Source organism: Bipolaris sorokiniana (assembly GCF_000338995.1).
Source record: "Bipolaris sorokiniana ND90Pr unplaced genomic scaffold COCSAscaffold_7, whole genome shotgun sequence".
NCBI classification, from domain to species: Eukaryota; Fungi; Ascomycota; class Dothideomycetes; order Pleosporales; family Pleosporaceae; genus Bipolaris; species Bipolaris sorokiniana.
The window spans coordinates 818139-832363 of NW_006911901.1; the positions used below are offsets into that span (position 1 = coordinate 818139).

Below are 14225 nucleotides of genomic sequence, written 5' to 3' on the forward strand. Positions count from 1 at the left end.
GTACTCAGAAGAAAAAAGAAGCAATTCCTACATGCGACACCTGAGTTACAAATGTCTGAACAGGTGGGAAATAAAAGGAGAATGTAAGAAAATAACGCGACTGTAAGTTTCTTTGAGCTGTTCTGATGGATCTGCTAATGTAACAACAGTCTTACTCACAACCTTCTGATCAGTTAACTTTCGGGCTTGTTCACACACCTAAGACGTCAACTTATCTATACACGCTCAGTGCATGTCACGAGACCCGACAAAGTCAGCGACACCCAAATCTAGTCACTTGTCGAGTTCAAGAGGCTTCAGCTTTGATATATCCCTCATTCTTGCGAAATTGGCACTAATTTTCTCACACTTCTAGCAATAACGTTGCACTTACATCAACAAACCAAAATGCTATGTGGTGAAAGCACGCGTCCCATGGTACTACTCGCTACAACATCATCTCGAAGATCATGTATTGAATACTCGTTCCTGGCAGGGACTTTAGCATTGACTCAATTATGTTGTTTCTTGTATTACTCGATCGATCTCTGGCCTCGCGGAAACGAGTGCAGTTTACAATATTGCGGAGATTCAATCTGCGTTTCGAAAACTAGGGGATTAAGCGCATGCATAGAGCAGATAGGTGCATTTACTCTGCAATTAATAGATGCCGTCTCGCTAAGCAGTCAAGTGAGTGGAACAGTTCGGCAACGGATAGTAGTTGGATCAGTCATCCGATGCAGAGTTGCAATTAGCTTACCCGCTCTCCAAATCCACCATACAGCTATGGTGCATATGCGATTTGGCCTATGTGGCTCTTCGCAAGGCCTCCCATCATTGAAACATTGCGGGTATCTTGCTACTTTTAGCCGCGGTTTCGTGCCCATGAATCAGCTCGCCGTCTGTTATTTGGACAAGCATCGGTAAATAACCGTAGTCATTTCAAGGTATGATGTCACACGACACATTCACGTTTCACGATCAAGCATGCTCTTGACACCCTACCAATCAATGAAGTAGTAGTTTACACTGTCAAATCATGCCTCCAGAAACAATGAAACGATTGCCACATTGATAGCCCGGCCATGTAGCGCAAATCTCATTATCACTGGATGCCTCCTCTCAAAAGAATGTTACCCTGCGATGCCACAAGGGCCGGATGGATGGCACCACTGTGTAATCTGACCGAAGAGGTGCCGTGAAGTGGAGTCTGCCACTTCCACTTGTAGTAAGCCTTACGCAGCATCAAAACCCAGGCCCATAGAATTTCACTCTGTGAACCTTGAGCAAGCATACTGTATCCCGCATTCCTCAACATATTGGCTTTCCCACCACACCCTGCCGGATCAGCAAATGCTGTCTCTAGTTTATACCTGCAGAACCCGTCTCGATTCTAGACGAAAACAAAACGCTCTAAATGCTGGTAAGTACTAGTTTTTGGGACACTTCCGTACTGGGCTATTTTCTCCGAACCGCCGACGCTTGCCGAGATGGCGGTAGTCCCGTCTGATCAGTTTCCGATCATGGAGTTCAGCGCAAAGGTATGCAAAGGTCGTACGAGGCAATATTCGGCGTTTTTGACAAGATCGGTTGACGGGTGACAGGTGGCTCCATGGGCCAGTGACGCCATCGCAGTAATAGTTTGAGGATAATTCTGCATGAATCTTGGATAGTGGTAATTCTCCTATAAGCCAATCTTGCATGGCGCTGATCGTCTGGGCGGAGGTGTCGAGGTCTACTTCAAGGTGTTGCCCGGTTTTCGGTTGTCGAATGCATACATTGACGACTTCACAGTCCGACTCCAGAAACTACCTTTGGGGTTTTCGACATGGAAGGTAGCCCAGACTGTCTCGTCGTGATTAGTTTACGATTATCACGGGCATCTTGCCAGTATATAGAGCCCGGTAGTCATCACAACCTGTCATTGAGCTTCGCTAAGCTTCATCGAGGAGTACTTCCGCCACGAGCGCGTGGCTCCGAAGATGCGTTCAAGGTCATACTACCGACTCGAACAGAAGGGTCTTTCCAAGTGCCCGAGCGTTCAATTTTTGCATCAATAGAACGCCGTAGAATATTTTGACTTTGAGCTAGACAGGCCGCAAAGCACCACTGGGAACCAGTAATGTTGCACCCCGGGGTGACCCACCTAACAAGGGCCCCAACGGTATCGACAAGTATACGACAAGCACGACAAGCACCCCCTCCAAAGGCTTGTGCGGAGCCCCATGGGGCCCAACATGTGCTCGTCTGAACCTGCTGTGCCGAGACCCACAGGCATGCTTATCTCGTATATATAAGCTCTCCAAGTGTCCGCCTTCGTCTGCTTGGCTCCCGGCTTGCCTTGTTGCTTATCCGCTCTTTGCCTTTTCGTGGCGTCGCAAGCAATACGTAGTAGTAACCACGCTACGCACCTGCAAGATGTCGGGCCTCGCCGATTCCAAGTACGATGAGAAATCCGGGGTGGACGAAGCGATGCGGGAGAAGAGCATCGGCGGCCACCATGCCGAGGTCTTCGAGAACAAGGAGCTCATGACTGATGCACAAAATGCTGAGATGCGTGAACATGAGATGGGGCTATGGGAGGCTGTCAAGGATCATCCAGCGGCTTGTTTTTGGGCTTTTGTCTTTTGTTTTACGATTGTAAGTCCCGGTTTACCGGTAGTACTGAATTGCTGTGAATTCAGGAGGGAATTTGCATTCAGGCTGATAGCTAACATGGACCAGGTCATGGAGTCCTTCGACATGTTCTTGAACGGTAATTTTGTGGCTCTTACCGCTTTCAAGGAACGATACTGAGTCGAGGTTCCGGGAGAGGCTACCAAGGCCATCCCTACAAAATGGCAGAGTTCGCTCTTCCAGGCTGGCCAATGCGGTGCCTTTATTGGTGTTTTCATTGTTGGTCCAATTACCGATCGTCTTGGTTACCGCTGGACGAATCTCCTGGCTCTCGTCCTTATGAATGCTACCATCTTTGTCTCTTTCTTCGTAAGTGGTATACCTCCGAGCAGTATGGTGAAACTTCTGACTGATGGTATTCATTCAGGCCGATTCGCTCTCCTTGCTTGTCGTCGGGCAAGCATTAGAAGGAGTTCCATGGGGAATGTTTATTGGAAACTCGCCTGCTTATGCTAGTGAGATTGTACCACTTGTCCTCCGTGGTGCCTGCACAGCAACTCTGCAGCTTTCTTGGTCCATCGGTGGGCTTCTTGTCGCTGGTGTCACTTACTCGTTCAACAAACGAAATGATGAGTGGGCGTGGCGAGCACCTCTGGCCCTGCAATGGATGTTTCCTGTAAGCATCCTTTCTTCGCTCAGAAATGTCAAAAACTGACAAATTTAGCTACCTCTCATGGTGCTCATCTTTTTCGCTCCCGAGAGTCCTTGGTGGCTAGTGCGCAAAGGACGTAGGGAGGAAGCCCTTGTATCCATCAAGCGCCTCGGCCGTAGGAATGGCACTCAAGCAGCCGCTGAGCATACACTGGCCATGATGGAACGTACTGCCGAGATTGAAGCTCATGCGGGCGGTAATGCCAAATTCCTCGATCTCTTCAAGGGAGTTGATCTTCGCCGAACGCTGATTACCTGCTTGATCTATGCGTCGCAAAACTTCGCCGGTAACTTGATTGCCAACCAAGCCACATTCTTCTTTGAGCGTAAGTACCTCCCCATCGAGTATGGAACATAGATGACTGACTCTGTGTAGAGGCTGGAATGTCTACCGACTTTTCTTTCAAGCTCAACATGATCAATTCGTCCCTGCAGCTGGTTGCTAATATGCTTGCTTGGCCTCTGAGCGCATACTTTGGTCGCCGTACAATCTATCTCGTAGGCACGGCTACGAATGTCGCCATGCTATTTCTTCTCGGCATCTTCGGGTCACTTCACCAGACCAGTGCGACAAACTACGCACAGGCTTGTCTCGGTGTCATCATCTCGTTCGTATACGCTTTGGCCATGGGCCCCATCACGTACTCCATCATTGCGGAGGCTTCCTCGGTCCGCCTTCGTGCCCTGAGTACTGGTGTCGGTCGTGCGGCATACTACGTTGCCGAGATTCCCATGATCTACCTGGCTTCGCGAATGCTTAATCCAACTGGTTGGAACATGGCCGGCAAGTGCGGATATGTCTGGGGAGGCACGGCTTGCGTTTGCTTCATCTCAGCTTACTTTGGTCTTCCCGAGTTCAAGAACCGCTCTTACCGCGAGCTCGACATTCTGTTCAACCGCAGAGTTCCTGCCAGGAAATTCAAGTCGACTGTTATCGATGTCACGGAGAACGAGTAGACTGCTCGAATCTACTACAATTCTACTCGACAAAATTTTCTCTGGGATGCTGGCATCATCGCTTAACGATGTAGTCGAATTTATCTGGAAAATAAGAGGGTGGAAACAGATGTCTCGAGGACATCACCGGCAAACATGGCCCGTGCTTTACGTACTATTACAGTCACGTCTCAAAAGTCTGTTCCCCCGAGCACGGGCCTACCCCACCATCCCAATTTCCTCAGACTAGTCTCTTCTTCAACACCATGTAACTCCATCTAAATGAGATCTTTTTGCGCAGAAATTTCGCGTAATCGAATGCCAGGTAGTGAATTATCAGATGCCCAAAGGATATATATTTTGGCCCAAGCGGAGGGTGGATGCAGCACGTCAGAAATCGCGACGCGTCTGAGCTGCACGCGCCGCGCAGTAAACAAAATAATCCATCAATGGGACACCGAAGGAACCTACACCAAGCACGATCGGATGGGCCGCCCACCCAAATTAACTAGTAGGGATCACCGACAGCTGCTTCGAGCCGTAAAAAAAGATCCCAAGATCGAGTACCGCGCGCTGTATCGCGAGGCCAACCTATGGGACTCTGACTCCGGCACCTCCACCGTCTCTCGCGCCACAATTCGACGAGCACTTGCTCGAATGGATTACCATAAGTTTAGAGCGAAGCGCAGGCCACTTATTACCCGGATTATTGCCAAAAAACGCTTATTTTTTGCGCGGAGGTGGCGTTTTTTCACTTAGGGTGGTGATACTATTTTGAAGTTTTCAGACGAGTGTAGTATCGCCCGCGGTTCTGGCCACAACACCACTTGGGTATGGAGATTACCAGCGCAGAAATGGTCTCACGAGATGATAGAAGGTGTCCCCACTGGCCGGCAGCCCGCTCGTATGGTGTGGGCTGCAATTTGGATAGGTCAAGATGGTGTTGTAGGCAGGAGTCCTCTGGTGATCATGCAACGAGATCACACACGGCAACGACATGGATATACTGCATGGAGCTACTTGCAGGCACTTGAGGAAGGGCTAATACCTGACTGGAGACGCGGGGAGATATTTATGCGGGATAATGCACCTATCCATACTGCTCGTGTCTCCAAAACTTGGTTCAGGAATCACAACATTGAGACTATTGACTGGCCCCCCTTTTCTCCGGATCTCAACCCCATCGAACACCTCTGGTGGGCACTCAAAAAGAAACTCCATGAGCTGCACCCCGAGTTTGACTACATGGGCGACACAGAAAGGGAGTGGGATCAGTTTGAAAATGGGTTGCGAGAGGCCTGGTCTGCCATACCTGATTCTTTGATTACCAAACTGATCTCGAGTATGCCGCGACGCCTCGACGCCGTGCGCACTGCACATGGTTATCAAACAAAATATTAAGATTAATAGCTTTAATTTGATTATTTCAAAATTAATTTTGGACGTGGTTTGGTGGAGCTGCACGGGGTTGAAGTTATGGGAAAAAGTGGTGATCGTGGCCCGTGCGCTCGGGGGAACAGACTTTTGAGCTAGTACTGTACGTACATACGTACATACGTAGGTACTTACTAACCGTGGAATCCAATTTCCACCTCTTGGATTTTCAGGCTTCTCGCAGGCACGATATTGTAAATATGATGAGTTAACTCTTCGAAAACTTGAAAAATCTCTTTTATCGTCACAACATTCTATAAGCAATGTTTAGTTTTTTAAACAGCCCACAAGCCGCCATGTGCATTTTAGCCGGTAATACGTCAGCTACCCCAACCACCCCCAGCTTTTTTTACCCTACAAACTGTCATGATGTTTGCAGAAAACGCGCCATTTCCCATGCTCTTATTCCTCATCTTGGAACTTACGAAGATCATTCCATGTCTCCATTGCACTAACGCCTAATAGTAAGCCTTCCGTGCCCCGACATACGTTCGCTGCCACCGACACGTTTACCCGCGCCTCGGCACACCCGGTGGCTCGTCTCTACCAGCATGGACATGTAAATTCCACCATTAGGAAGCCTTCTGTTTCCCCACATCTCACCGTGTTTCCCGTCACAATATAGCTAGCGTCTTGCTCCCATTCCGTGGTGACCGGGGTGATGGCATTTGCTTAGTGCTCATAAATCTCCAAAATGCCCGACATAATGGGCACAGCGCTAATTGGCCTCATTGTCTTCGGTCCCTATACGCCATGAAAACTTTCGTTGGCTTCTCATGGCTGTCGGCTTTGTATTCGTTGGCGGCGATACCAAATGGATCTGGTGTTGCTGCTCAGAACAATACGCCCAGTACATGGCCGCTTCACGACAACGGCCTGAATGATGTCGTACAATGGGACCACTATTCCTTCAAGGTGAATGGAAAGCGTCTTTTCGTTTTCTCCGGAGAGATTCACTACTGGCGTATCCCTGTCTATGAGGTTTGGGAAGATTTGCTGGAGAAGATCAAGGCAGCTGGTAAGTATCGCAACTCCCACAAGGCGCATTCGAGTCGTAGGAGCTGATGATTTTTAGGCTTCACAGCTTTCGCCTTCTATGGCAACTGGGCCTACCATAGCGCAAATAACCAGACCTTGGACTTCGAGAGCGGCGCGCACGATTTCACCAAACTCTTTGAGATTGCGGAGCGCGTTGGCCTCTACGTCATTACCAGGCCTGGTCCATATGTCAATGCTGAGGCTAATGCCGGAGGTTTTCCATTATGGCTCACCACAGGTGCTTATGGAAAGCTACGCAACGATGACCCAAGGTATATCAAGGCATTAGAACCATACTTCTCCGAGTTCTCCAAGCTCACATCTGAGCATCTCGTGACCAAGGGTGGAAATGCGCTGGTTTACCAGATTGAGAACGAGTATGGAGAGCAGTGGCAAAACAGAGACAAGAAGATTCCAAACCCAAGCGCTGCAAACTACATGCAAGCACTGGAGGACATGTCACGAGTCCACGGAATTGATGTTCCTCTTATTCACAACGATCCCAATATGAACACCAGAAGCTGGAGCAAGGACTACGCACCTGGTGCTGTCGGAAATGTCGATGTTGCTGGTCTCGACAGCTACCCGTCTTGCTGGTCTTGTAACCTTGACGAGTGCACGGGTACTAACGGAAAGTATGTATTGTACATTTGAGATGTTCATGTTGCTTGCTGACACCTTTTTCTAGATACGTAGCATACCAGACCATCAACTACTATGATCATTTTAAAAAGGTGTCTCCAACCCAGCCAAGCTTCTTCCCAGAGTTCCAAGGTGGCTCATACAACCCCTGGGGTGGACCGGAAGGCGGCTGTCCCGGGGATATTGGCGCTGATTTTGCCAATCTATTCTATCGGAATCTGATCTCCCAGCGGGTCACAGCTATTTCCCTCTACATGATGTTTGGAGGAACAAACTGGGGTGCCCTTGCAGCTCCAGTCACAGCTACGTCCTACGACTACAGCAGCCCTATCAGCGAGAACCGTGAGATTGGCGCCAAGTTTTACGAGACCAAGAATTTGGCCTTGTTCACTCGTGTTGCGGATGACTTGACAGTCACCGATCGTCTGGGAAATTCTACCTCGTACAGCACGAACTCGGCAGTTGAGGCTAGCGAGCTCCGCAACCCCCTTACCAATGGCGCGTTCTACGTTACCATTCATGCTACGTCTTCCTCGGCAACGAGAGAATCGTTCAAACTCCACGTCAGCACGTCGGCCGGTAACCTCACCATCCCTCAACATGGCGGTTCTATCGTTCTCAATGGCCACCAGTCTAAGATTATTGTCACCGACTTCGCGATGGGCGACAGTATTCTTACCTACTCCACTGCAGAAGTCCTCACATATGCTCTCATTGATTCCCAACCAGTCGTAGTGCTATCGACTGGCGTTGGCGAGTCTGTTGAGTTCCACGTCAAGGGCACTACAAAGGGCTCAGTTGTTAACAGTGGTGCAAGTTCAAACGCCACCTTTTATGCCGAAGCCCAGGGTATCACGACCAATATTCAGACTGTATCTGGCATGAGCGTATACCAGTTTGACAATGGCGTGAAGGTTGTTGTGGCTGATAAGCCTACCGCTTACTTGTTCTGGGCTCCTAATCTATCAAACGACCCCTTTGCGCCTGTTGACCAATCTGGTGAGTACACTCGTTGATACTATGGGTTCCAACGCCTGGAAACTAACATTTGCGTAGTCTTGGTACAGGGACCATATCTAGTACGCCATGTAGCCCTCGACGACGATGTCCTCGCCCTAAAGGGAGACATCATGAACAGCACTGACATTGAAGTCTTTGCTTGTGCCAGCGCTAAAACTCTTTCCTGGAACGGAAAGAAGCTATCTACCTCTCAAACCTCATACGGCAGTTTGAAGGCACATGTCACCGCCTTCAACAGTACTATCCAGCTGCCCTCTCTAGAAGACTGGAAAGTCAACGAAGGTCTCCCAGAAAAGGAGCCCGACTACGATGACAGCGGTGCTGCATGGGTCGTTGCAGACCACCGTACCACTCCTAACCCTACGAAACCAGACACGCTTCCGGTTCTCTACGTCGATGAATACGGCTTCCACAATAGCTTCCACCTCTTCCGCGGCTACTTTGACGGCTCGGCCACTGGCGTCCAACTCTCTGTCCAAGGCGGTCTCGCCTTCGGCTGGAGCGCATGGCTCAACGGCGAACACATTGGCTCTTGGCTTGGCAACACTACACTGGGTCGAGCCAACGCAACGCTCTCTTTCGCCAACGCAACTGTCCACTCAAACAGCACAAACGTCCTCCTCGTCGCCCAAGACAACACCGGCCACGACCTCCGCGGCGGCGCCACCGACCCCCGCGGCATCCTCCGCGCCTCCCTTTCCGGCCCCGCAAACTTCACCACCTGGAAAATCGCCGGAGAAGCCGGCGGGGAATCTGTGCTTCTCGACCCCGTCCGTGGCCCCTTGGCTGAAGGCGGCCTCGTCGCCGAACGCCTAGGCTGGCACCTTCCTGGCTTCGATGACGCAGACTGGGCTTCTGCATCCCCTTCCACCGGCTTCTCAGGCGCAGATATCAAATTTTACCGCACCACCTTCTCTCTAGATGTCCCCGCCGATGTCGACGCTTCGTTTGCATTCATACTAAATGCATCGGCTGCAAAGACGATTCGTGTCCAACTTTTCGTGAACGGGTACCAATATGCGCGGTTTAACCCGTTCGTGGGGAATGAAGTCAAGTTTCCTGTTCCGCCTGGTATTCTGAACTATGGTGGAGAGAATGTACTGGGGTTGAGTGTTTGGGCGCAGGAGGAAGAGGGTGCGAAGGTGGATGTGAAGATGGTGCAGGAGTTCGCAGTGGAGAGTAGTTGGGCGTCGAGGTTTGATGGGGAGTATTTGAGGCCGGGGTGGTCGGAGGAGAGGCTGGAGTATGCCTAGATGGGTATGGATGTATGTTTGATATGTTGATGCTGTAACGGATCTGTGCAGTGTCCAATGATCAGTTATGAATGTCATGATATGTTGTTTACGAAACTCCGTTCTCGTACCATTGGTGACCTACAAGATGTTTTCTGGCTGCTTGGCATCTGATATGATCGCTTTGCATACTCAAGGTCATAGCAGAGAAGAAGTAGAGTAATTCCTGAATTCAACCTTTCCCTTTTTGAACTACCAATTCGCTCAAACATAAACAGACATTCGTCAAATGCTAAAACAGGCATTGCATCCCTGCACAAGAAACCAAGTGCCAAGAAAGTGAAGGTATAGCCCATTTGATTCTAATAATCAACAATCAAGCATCTCCGCAACGCAGCTTACATAACCACACAATTCTCCTCCTGCTGCTTCTGATTCGTCCTACTCAGCCTCTCCCTATTCTTCTGCGCCTTGCTTCCACCCTTTTTGAGCTCTTCAAGTCGTTCCTGGGCCTTAGGGAATTTGTATGCTAAAAGTCGACAAGTCAGTTACTGGAAATCTCCCAAACAATCAAAAACCGAGTACGGTTGGAAACAACTTACCAGCAGCCCTTCCATACCACCTCTTCGCCTCCTCTAGACTCCTCGAGCAACCAATTCCGACTTCAGTAAAGTAGCCCATAGCAAACAAGGCCTTTGGCAGCGGCGGTTCCGCACACGCTGCTTTGCGGGCCCAGAGATATGCTTCTGTGTCGCTTTGTTCGAGGATACCGGGTGTGCCAGTTAGATACCAACCCGATAATGCGAGTTCGCTCTGGTGTTCTTCCTGGGCTGCAGCCTTCGTGTACCAAGCAATACTCGTGCGAGCGTCAATTTGGCACCCCAACATACCGTATTCGTATGCTTGTCCAAGGCGGAATTGAGAAAACTTGTAGCCGAGATCTGCGGCTTGGTGGAAGAGTCGGAGCGCGTATGCTTCGTCGCGGGCTATGCGCTCGTTGCCGGTTGATGCTTCGTAGATGAGGGCTAGCTCGTGGAGAGCATGAGGATTGTCTCGGTCTGCATGTTCGGCAGCACGCTTGAGCATGTTGATGGCCTCGCCAAAGTTCTTTTGCTGGCCCAAATGTCCCTTGAGAAAGATCATGCCCATCTTGTACATTGCAGGCGTGTCACCTAGTGCTGCCGCGCGCTGGTACCACTGCACTGCTTTGACCAGATCCCTCTTTGTACCTCCGCCTTCTTCGTGGCCCATCTCACAGCAAACGGCTGTTCGATACGCACTCGCAGCATGTCCGGCCTTTGCAGCAGATTGGTATAGAGTAAATGCTTCCTTTGTGTCCACCTGTAAACCAAGGGTTCCCTGACCGTAGCAGTCGGCAAGATAGAACATGGCATCGGGAGATCCGATGCTGACCAGCTTCTTTACTATCTTGTAGCTCTCCTGCATAAACTTTTCGCGATTCTTGTTCTTTGTCCGGTTATCAGCCGTGCCTCCTTCGTCAGCGAGCACACTAGACGCTTCGACAAGCTTCCTTGCTAGCTTCAGGCCTGTAGCAATGTCTGAAGATTCAGACTTCTTCCAGGAATTACGCAATCTATTCAGTTCGTCATGTGTTACTGGATGTGGGGCTGCGTTTTGCGCGCTGTTTCGCTTCGCGGTCGAGTGCTGACTATCGTAACTTGGGCGTCCTGGCTCGCTATTGTACTGACGAACAGGCGGTGGTCTTGATTGCTGAGGCATTGATGACTGGGGTTGTTGCTGCTGCGGTGGTCCTTGTTGCATTAACCCCGGCCGTACAGGCACTGGATGCGCTGGTAATGCGTCTGGATTCAACGGCGGCTGAGTGGTACCGGGCCTTCTACCTAGAGGATCGCTGGGGTGACGTCCTGGCGCAGGTGCCGCTGTTCCTGGTCGAGGTATGGCATTACCGGCTGCTACTGGTGACGTGAAATTCCTTGTGTTCGGTGGTGGCTCTGAATAGGTAGACTCATCTGAATGGAGCCTTTGAACTCCCGGTGGATTGCGTCCGTATCTGGGGTCAAAGTTTTGCGGTTGTCCCTGCATAGGGCCTTGGTTAGGCGGTCCTCGCGGCATGCCGTCTATTGTCATCCCCCTAGGTGGCGGCCCCCGACCTCGGGGTCCGTTTGGTAAACCAGTCGGACCTCCAAACCCGGTGTTTGCCCTTGGCAAACCTGGCATAGGAGGAGCATCCGCAGCCATCTGGTGTATACCGTTGGCGTATTGGTTGCTGAGTTGTGGCTGCGATCGGCTTCGCGATAACTGGCCCTGGACGTTACCATTAGGTCCAGCCCGTGGGTTTGCGGAAGTGGCGGGTGGAGCATAAGCTTGTGTTTCGGTTGCAGGAGCCAAATGGCCATCGATCGAATCACCTCGGCGATGCTTGTTGTTCGTCTCCGGTATAGCATCAAAATCGGGCATGTCGATTGCAGTTCCCATACTCTTACGGTCGTCCGAACCATAGTAATCATCATAAAAGTTATCTAGGCCTGAGGGGTCATCGTTTTGCGCTTGCCGTGGCTGTTGCGGTGGCATTTGCGGCATTGGGGGTCTTTGTCCTTGCTGCATCGAAGGCCCATTCGGTCTGGTTCCGCCAGCAGTAGTTGGCCTAGGTGGAACGTAGGTCGGCGATGCAGGGCCATTATAGCCAGACATCGCTCCAGGCTCAGCATACTCTTGTTGGCCGTTGTACCCGCCCGCTCCATAGCCATTTTGCGCGTTCTGAGGCATGGTCATAGAACGCTGTGTGTTTGAACCGAAAGTTCGTCTGGAGGGAGACATAGGGTCAGATGTACGTTGCGGCATTGGTCTCCTGTTAGTATCAACATTCATCTGCGGCGGTCGCTGGCCTTGTGGCATCTGATTTCGAGGCTGTCGTTGCCCTTGGTCCTCGAAGTGTCCTGAGTCCTGCCGAGGATTAGGTCCTGCTCTCTGTGGCATAGGCTGTCCTCGCCCTGGGGGACCTCTGGGTCCCACATTCCCTCCATTATCATTGATATTCATTTGCGCCATGCTCTGGTCGATTGCAGGGTTTGCGCCTTGCTGCTTCTGACTTTTTGGAGGAAATGTTGGAAACGGGTTATCTTGAGGTAGTTTCTTTGGCGCTGGAGGATTCAGTATGGACCGGTCAAGGCCTGTGTATAACAATTAGCATCTTGTCTGACATGATGACCTGACGATATTTATTAATGGCGCAAAGACAACGCAACGTACCCGGCGGTCTGAGCCCACCCTGTCCTGGCTGTTGATTTGGTGGGGGCCCATTTCCTCTCCCCACTGGTCGGTTACGAGGATCTTGTCGCTGCTGAGGAGGCGGTCTTCGACCCTGATTCTGTGGGGGCGCTTGTTGGTAATATGGATCGTTGTATGTCTCATCCTGATGGTGTTGGTCTTGCGGGGGCGGTCGACGGCCTTGGTTTGGCGGAGCCTGTCTCGAATATCCGTTCATATCTTGATAACCATGTTGTTGCGCATTCCCCCATCCGCCCTGATCGTAGTGGCCATTGTCCCATTGTTCATTGCCACCCTGGTCATAGCCATAATCGTAATACTGCTGGTCGTACTGCTGATCATAGTGATGATCGTAGCCCTGTTGTTGACGTTGTCTTTGCTGTGGCCTTCCTTGATCGTAGTGTTGTTGTTGTGGCTGTTGCTGGTAGTTGCCGTATTGCTGCTGGTATGCCATTCCGATAGTTTTGCGGGGGATAGCGTGCACACGACCCTTTGTATTTTAGAGACTTGGCGAAGAAAGTAGCAACGAGGTGCAAAGGGCGGGGATGCAGAAGTTAAGTGCGCCTGTGCATGCGCGCGTTCAAGGACCGGACCTGGCTCGGCGTGTTTGTCGCGTACGTAGGCTGCTAGCGGGCGTGGGGAATGGGGTGGTAGTGGTGGTCCTTGCAAGGATGAGTTGAAATTAAAGAAGGGTCGTACAGGAGCAAGAAACAGGCAAGTCACAAGGGCGGCAGAAGGTCAAGAGGAGAATAAAGGGTGTTGACAGGTAGAGGTTGTGCGACTACAACCCACTGGGAATCGACGCTTATTGGGGGTTTGCGGGTGTGGCTGCGGTCGCGCTCCTCAAACACGGGGGTGAGATCCAATGATCCAATGGCTTGACTCTGGCGTTTCAACCCTAGATGGGCCGTCTGTCCATTGAGCGCCGAAGCAACCTTGCATTGACGAAATAAAGAAGAACGTGTGACATTGCCAGCATCCGGGGGCGCCCTGAAACGCCGCATTAAGCGACTGGGGGGTCGGAGGGGGTAAGCGAATCAAAGCCGTTAATTAGCAGCACCGCCAATTGATTAAATGAGCTTTCATCATTATAACGACAGCGTTATGATTGTTCGTCATCAGCCGAAATGAGAGAAAGGCAGGACACGATTGGTTTCAGCGGCGGGCGGTGAGAAGAGGAGGGGGAGACGGTGTCTGTACGAACTGAGTTGCAGAGCGGGAGGAGATCATACACAGGTTATGCAACTCGACAGACTTGACCAATTGGCACCACCCAAGCCCTGCAGATCGAAGCCTGGGGGGGGGCTTCGGGAACGCCGTTCGCCGCACCCAACGCTGGCCCCCCACCCACCAGCCACTATCCACCAT

General features: G+C 51.1%; 4 protein-coding genes across 4 annotated transcripts; 3 read left to right on the forward strand and 1 right to left on the reverse strand.

Annotated features, from left to right (window-relative positions):
• Positions 1–2020: 2020 nt before the first annotated feature.
• Positions 2021–4398, forward strand: COCSADRAFT_181364 (uncharacterized protein). Its single transcript, XM_007701895.1, has 6 exons — positions 2021–2619; positions 2704–2734; positions 2792–2964; positions 3023–3271; positions 3320–3632; positions 3683–4398. The coding sequence occupies exons 1-6, from the start codon at positions 2398–2400 to the stop codon at positions 4261–4263; spliced, it is 1569 nt and encodes a 522-aa protein (XP_007700085.1). The 5' UTR covers positions 2021–2397; the 3' UTR covers positions 4264–4398.
• A 996-nt stretch (positions 4399–5394) lies between these two features.
• On the forward strand, positions 5395–5625 carry COCSADRAFT_47152 (uncharacterized protein; the record flags this gene model as incomplete). The annotated part of the gene is made up of 1 exon (XM_007701697.1): positions 5395–5625. A coding segment is annotated over one exon (231 nt), but the record flags the coding sequence as incomplete, so codon positions are not given.
• A 714-nt stretch (positions 5626–6339) lies between these two features.
• Positions 6340–9708, forward strand: COCSADRAFT_117366 (glycoside hydrolase family 35 protein). The gene is made up of 4 exons (XM_007701896.1): positions 6340–6694; positions 6752–7349; positions 7403–8355; positions 8413–9708. Exons 1-4 carry the CDS (start codon positions 6430–6432, stop codon positions 9627–9629), a joined length of 3033 nt encoding a protein of 1010 aa, XP_007700086.1. The 5' UTR covers positions 6340–6429; the 3' UTR covers positions 9630–9708.
• A 210-nt stretch (positions 9709–9918) lies between these two features.
• On the reverse strand, positions 9919–13443 carry COCSADRAFT_322781 (uncharacterized protein). The gene is made up of 3 exons (XM_007701897.1): positions 12840–13443; positions 10211–12760; positions 9919–10137 (listed from the first exon to the last, which is right to left on the reverse strand). Exons 1-3 carry the CDS (start codon positions 13309–13311, stop codon positions 10007–10009), a joined length of 3153 nt encoding a protein of 1050 aa, XP_007700087.1. The 5' UTR covers positions 13312–13443; the 3' UTR covers positions 9919–10006.
• Between the last annotated feature and the right edge of the window lie 782 nt (positions 13444–14225).

What these genes read in the sequence shown, in the direction of transcription:
- COCSADRAFT_117366 (XM_007701896.1), top strand. Translation starts at nt 6,430, where the DNA reads ATGAAAACTTTCGTTGGCTTCTCATGGCTGTCGGCTTTGTATTCGTTG. An exon ending in GGAGAAGATCAAGGCAGCTG is followed by an intron (nt 6,695 to 6,751) that starts GTAAGTATCGCA and finishes GATGATTTTTAG; the next exon opens with GCTTCACAGCTTTCGCCTTC. An exon ending in TGCGCCTGTTGACCAATCTG is followed by an intron (nt 8,356 to 8,412) that starts GTGAGTACACTC and finishes ACATTTGCGTAG; the next exon opens with TCTTGGTACAGGGACCATAT.
- COCSADRAFT_181364 (XM_007701895.1), top strand. Translation starts at nt 2,398, where the DNA reads ATGTCGGGCCTCGCCGATTCCAAGTACGATGAGAAATCCGGGGTGGAC. An exon ending in TTGTCTTTTGTTTTACGATT is followed by an intron (nt 2,620 to 2,703) that starts GTAAGTCCCGGT and finishes AACATGGACCAG; the next exon opens with GTCATGGAGTCCTTCGACAT. An exon ending in AGCCACATTCTTCTTTGAGC is followed by an intron (nt 3,633 to 3,682) that starts GTAAGTACCTCC and finishes GACTCTGTGTAG; the next exon opens with AGGCTGGAATGTCTACCGAC.
- COCSADRAFT_322781 (XM_007701897.1), bottom strand. Translation starts at nt 13,311, where the DNA reads ATGGCATACCAGCAGCAATACGGCAACTACCAGCAACAGCCACAACAA. An exon ending in GGGTGGGCTCAGACCGCCGG is followed by an intron (nt 12,761 to 12,839) that starts GTACGTTGCGTT and finishes TGTTATACACAG; the next exon opens with GCCTTGACCGGTCCATACTG. An exon ending in GTGGTATGGAAGGGCTGCTG is followed by an intron (nt 10,138 to 10,210) that starts GTAAGTTGTTTC and finishes GTCGACTTTTAG; the next exon opens with CATACAAATTCCCTAAGGCC.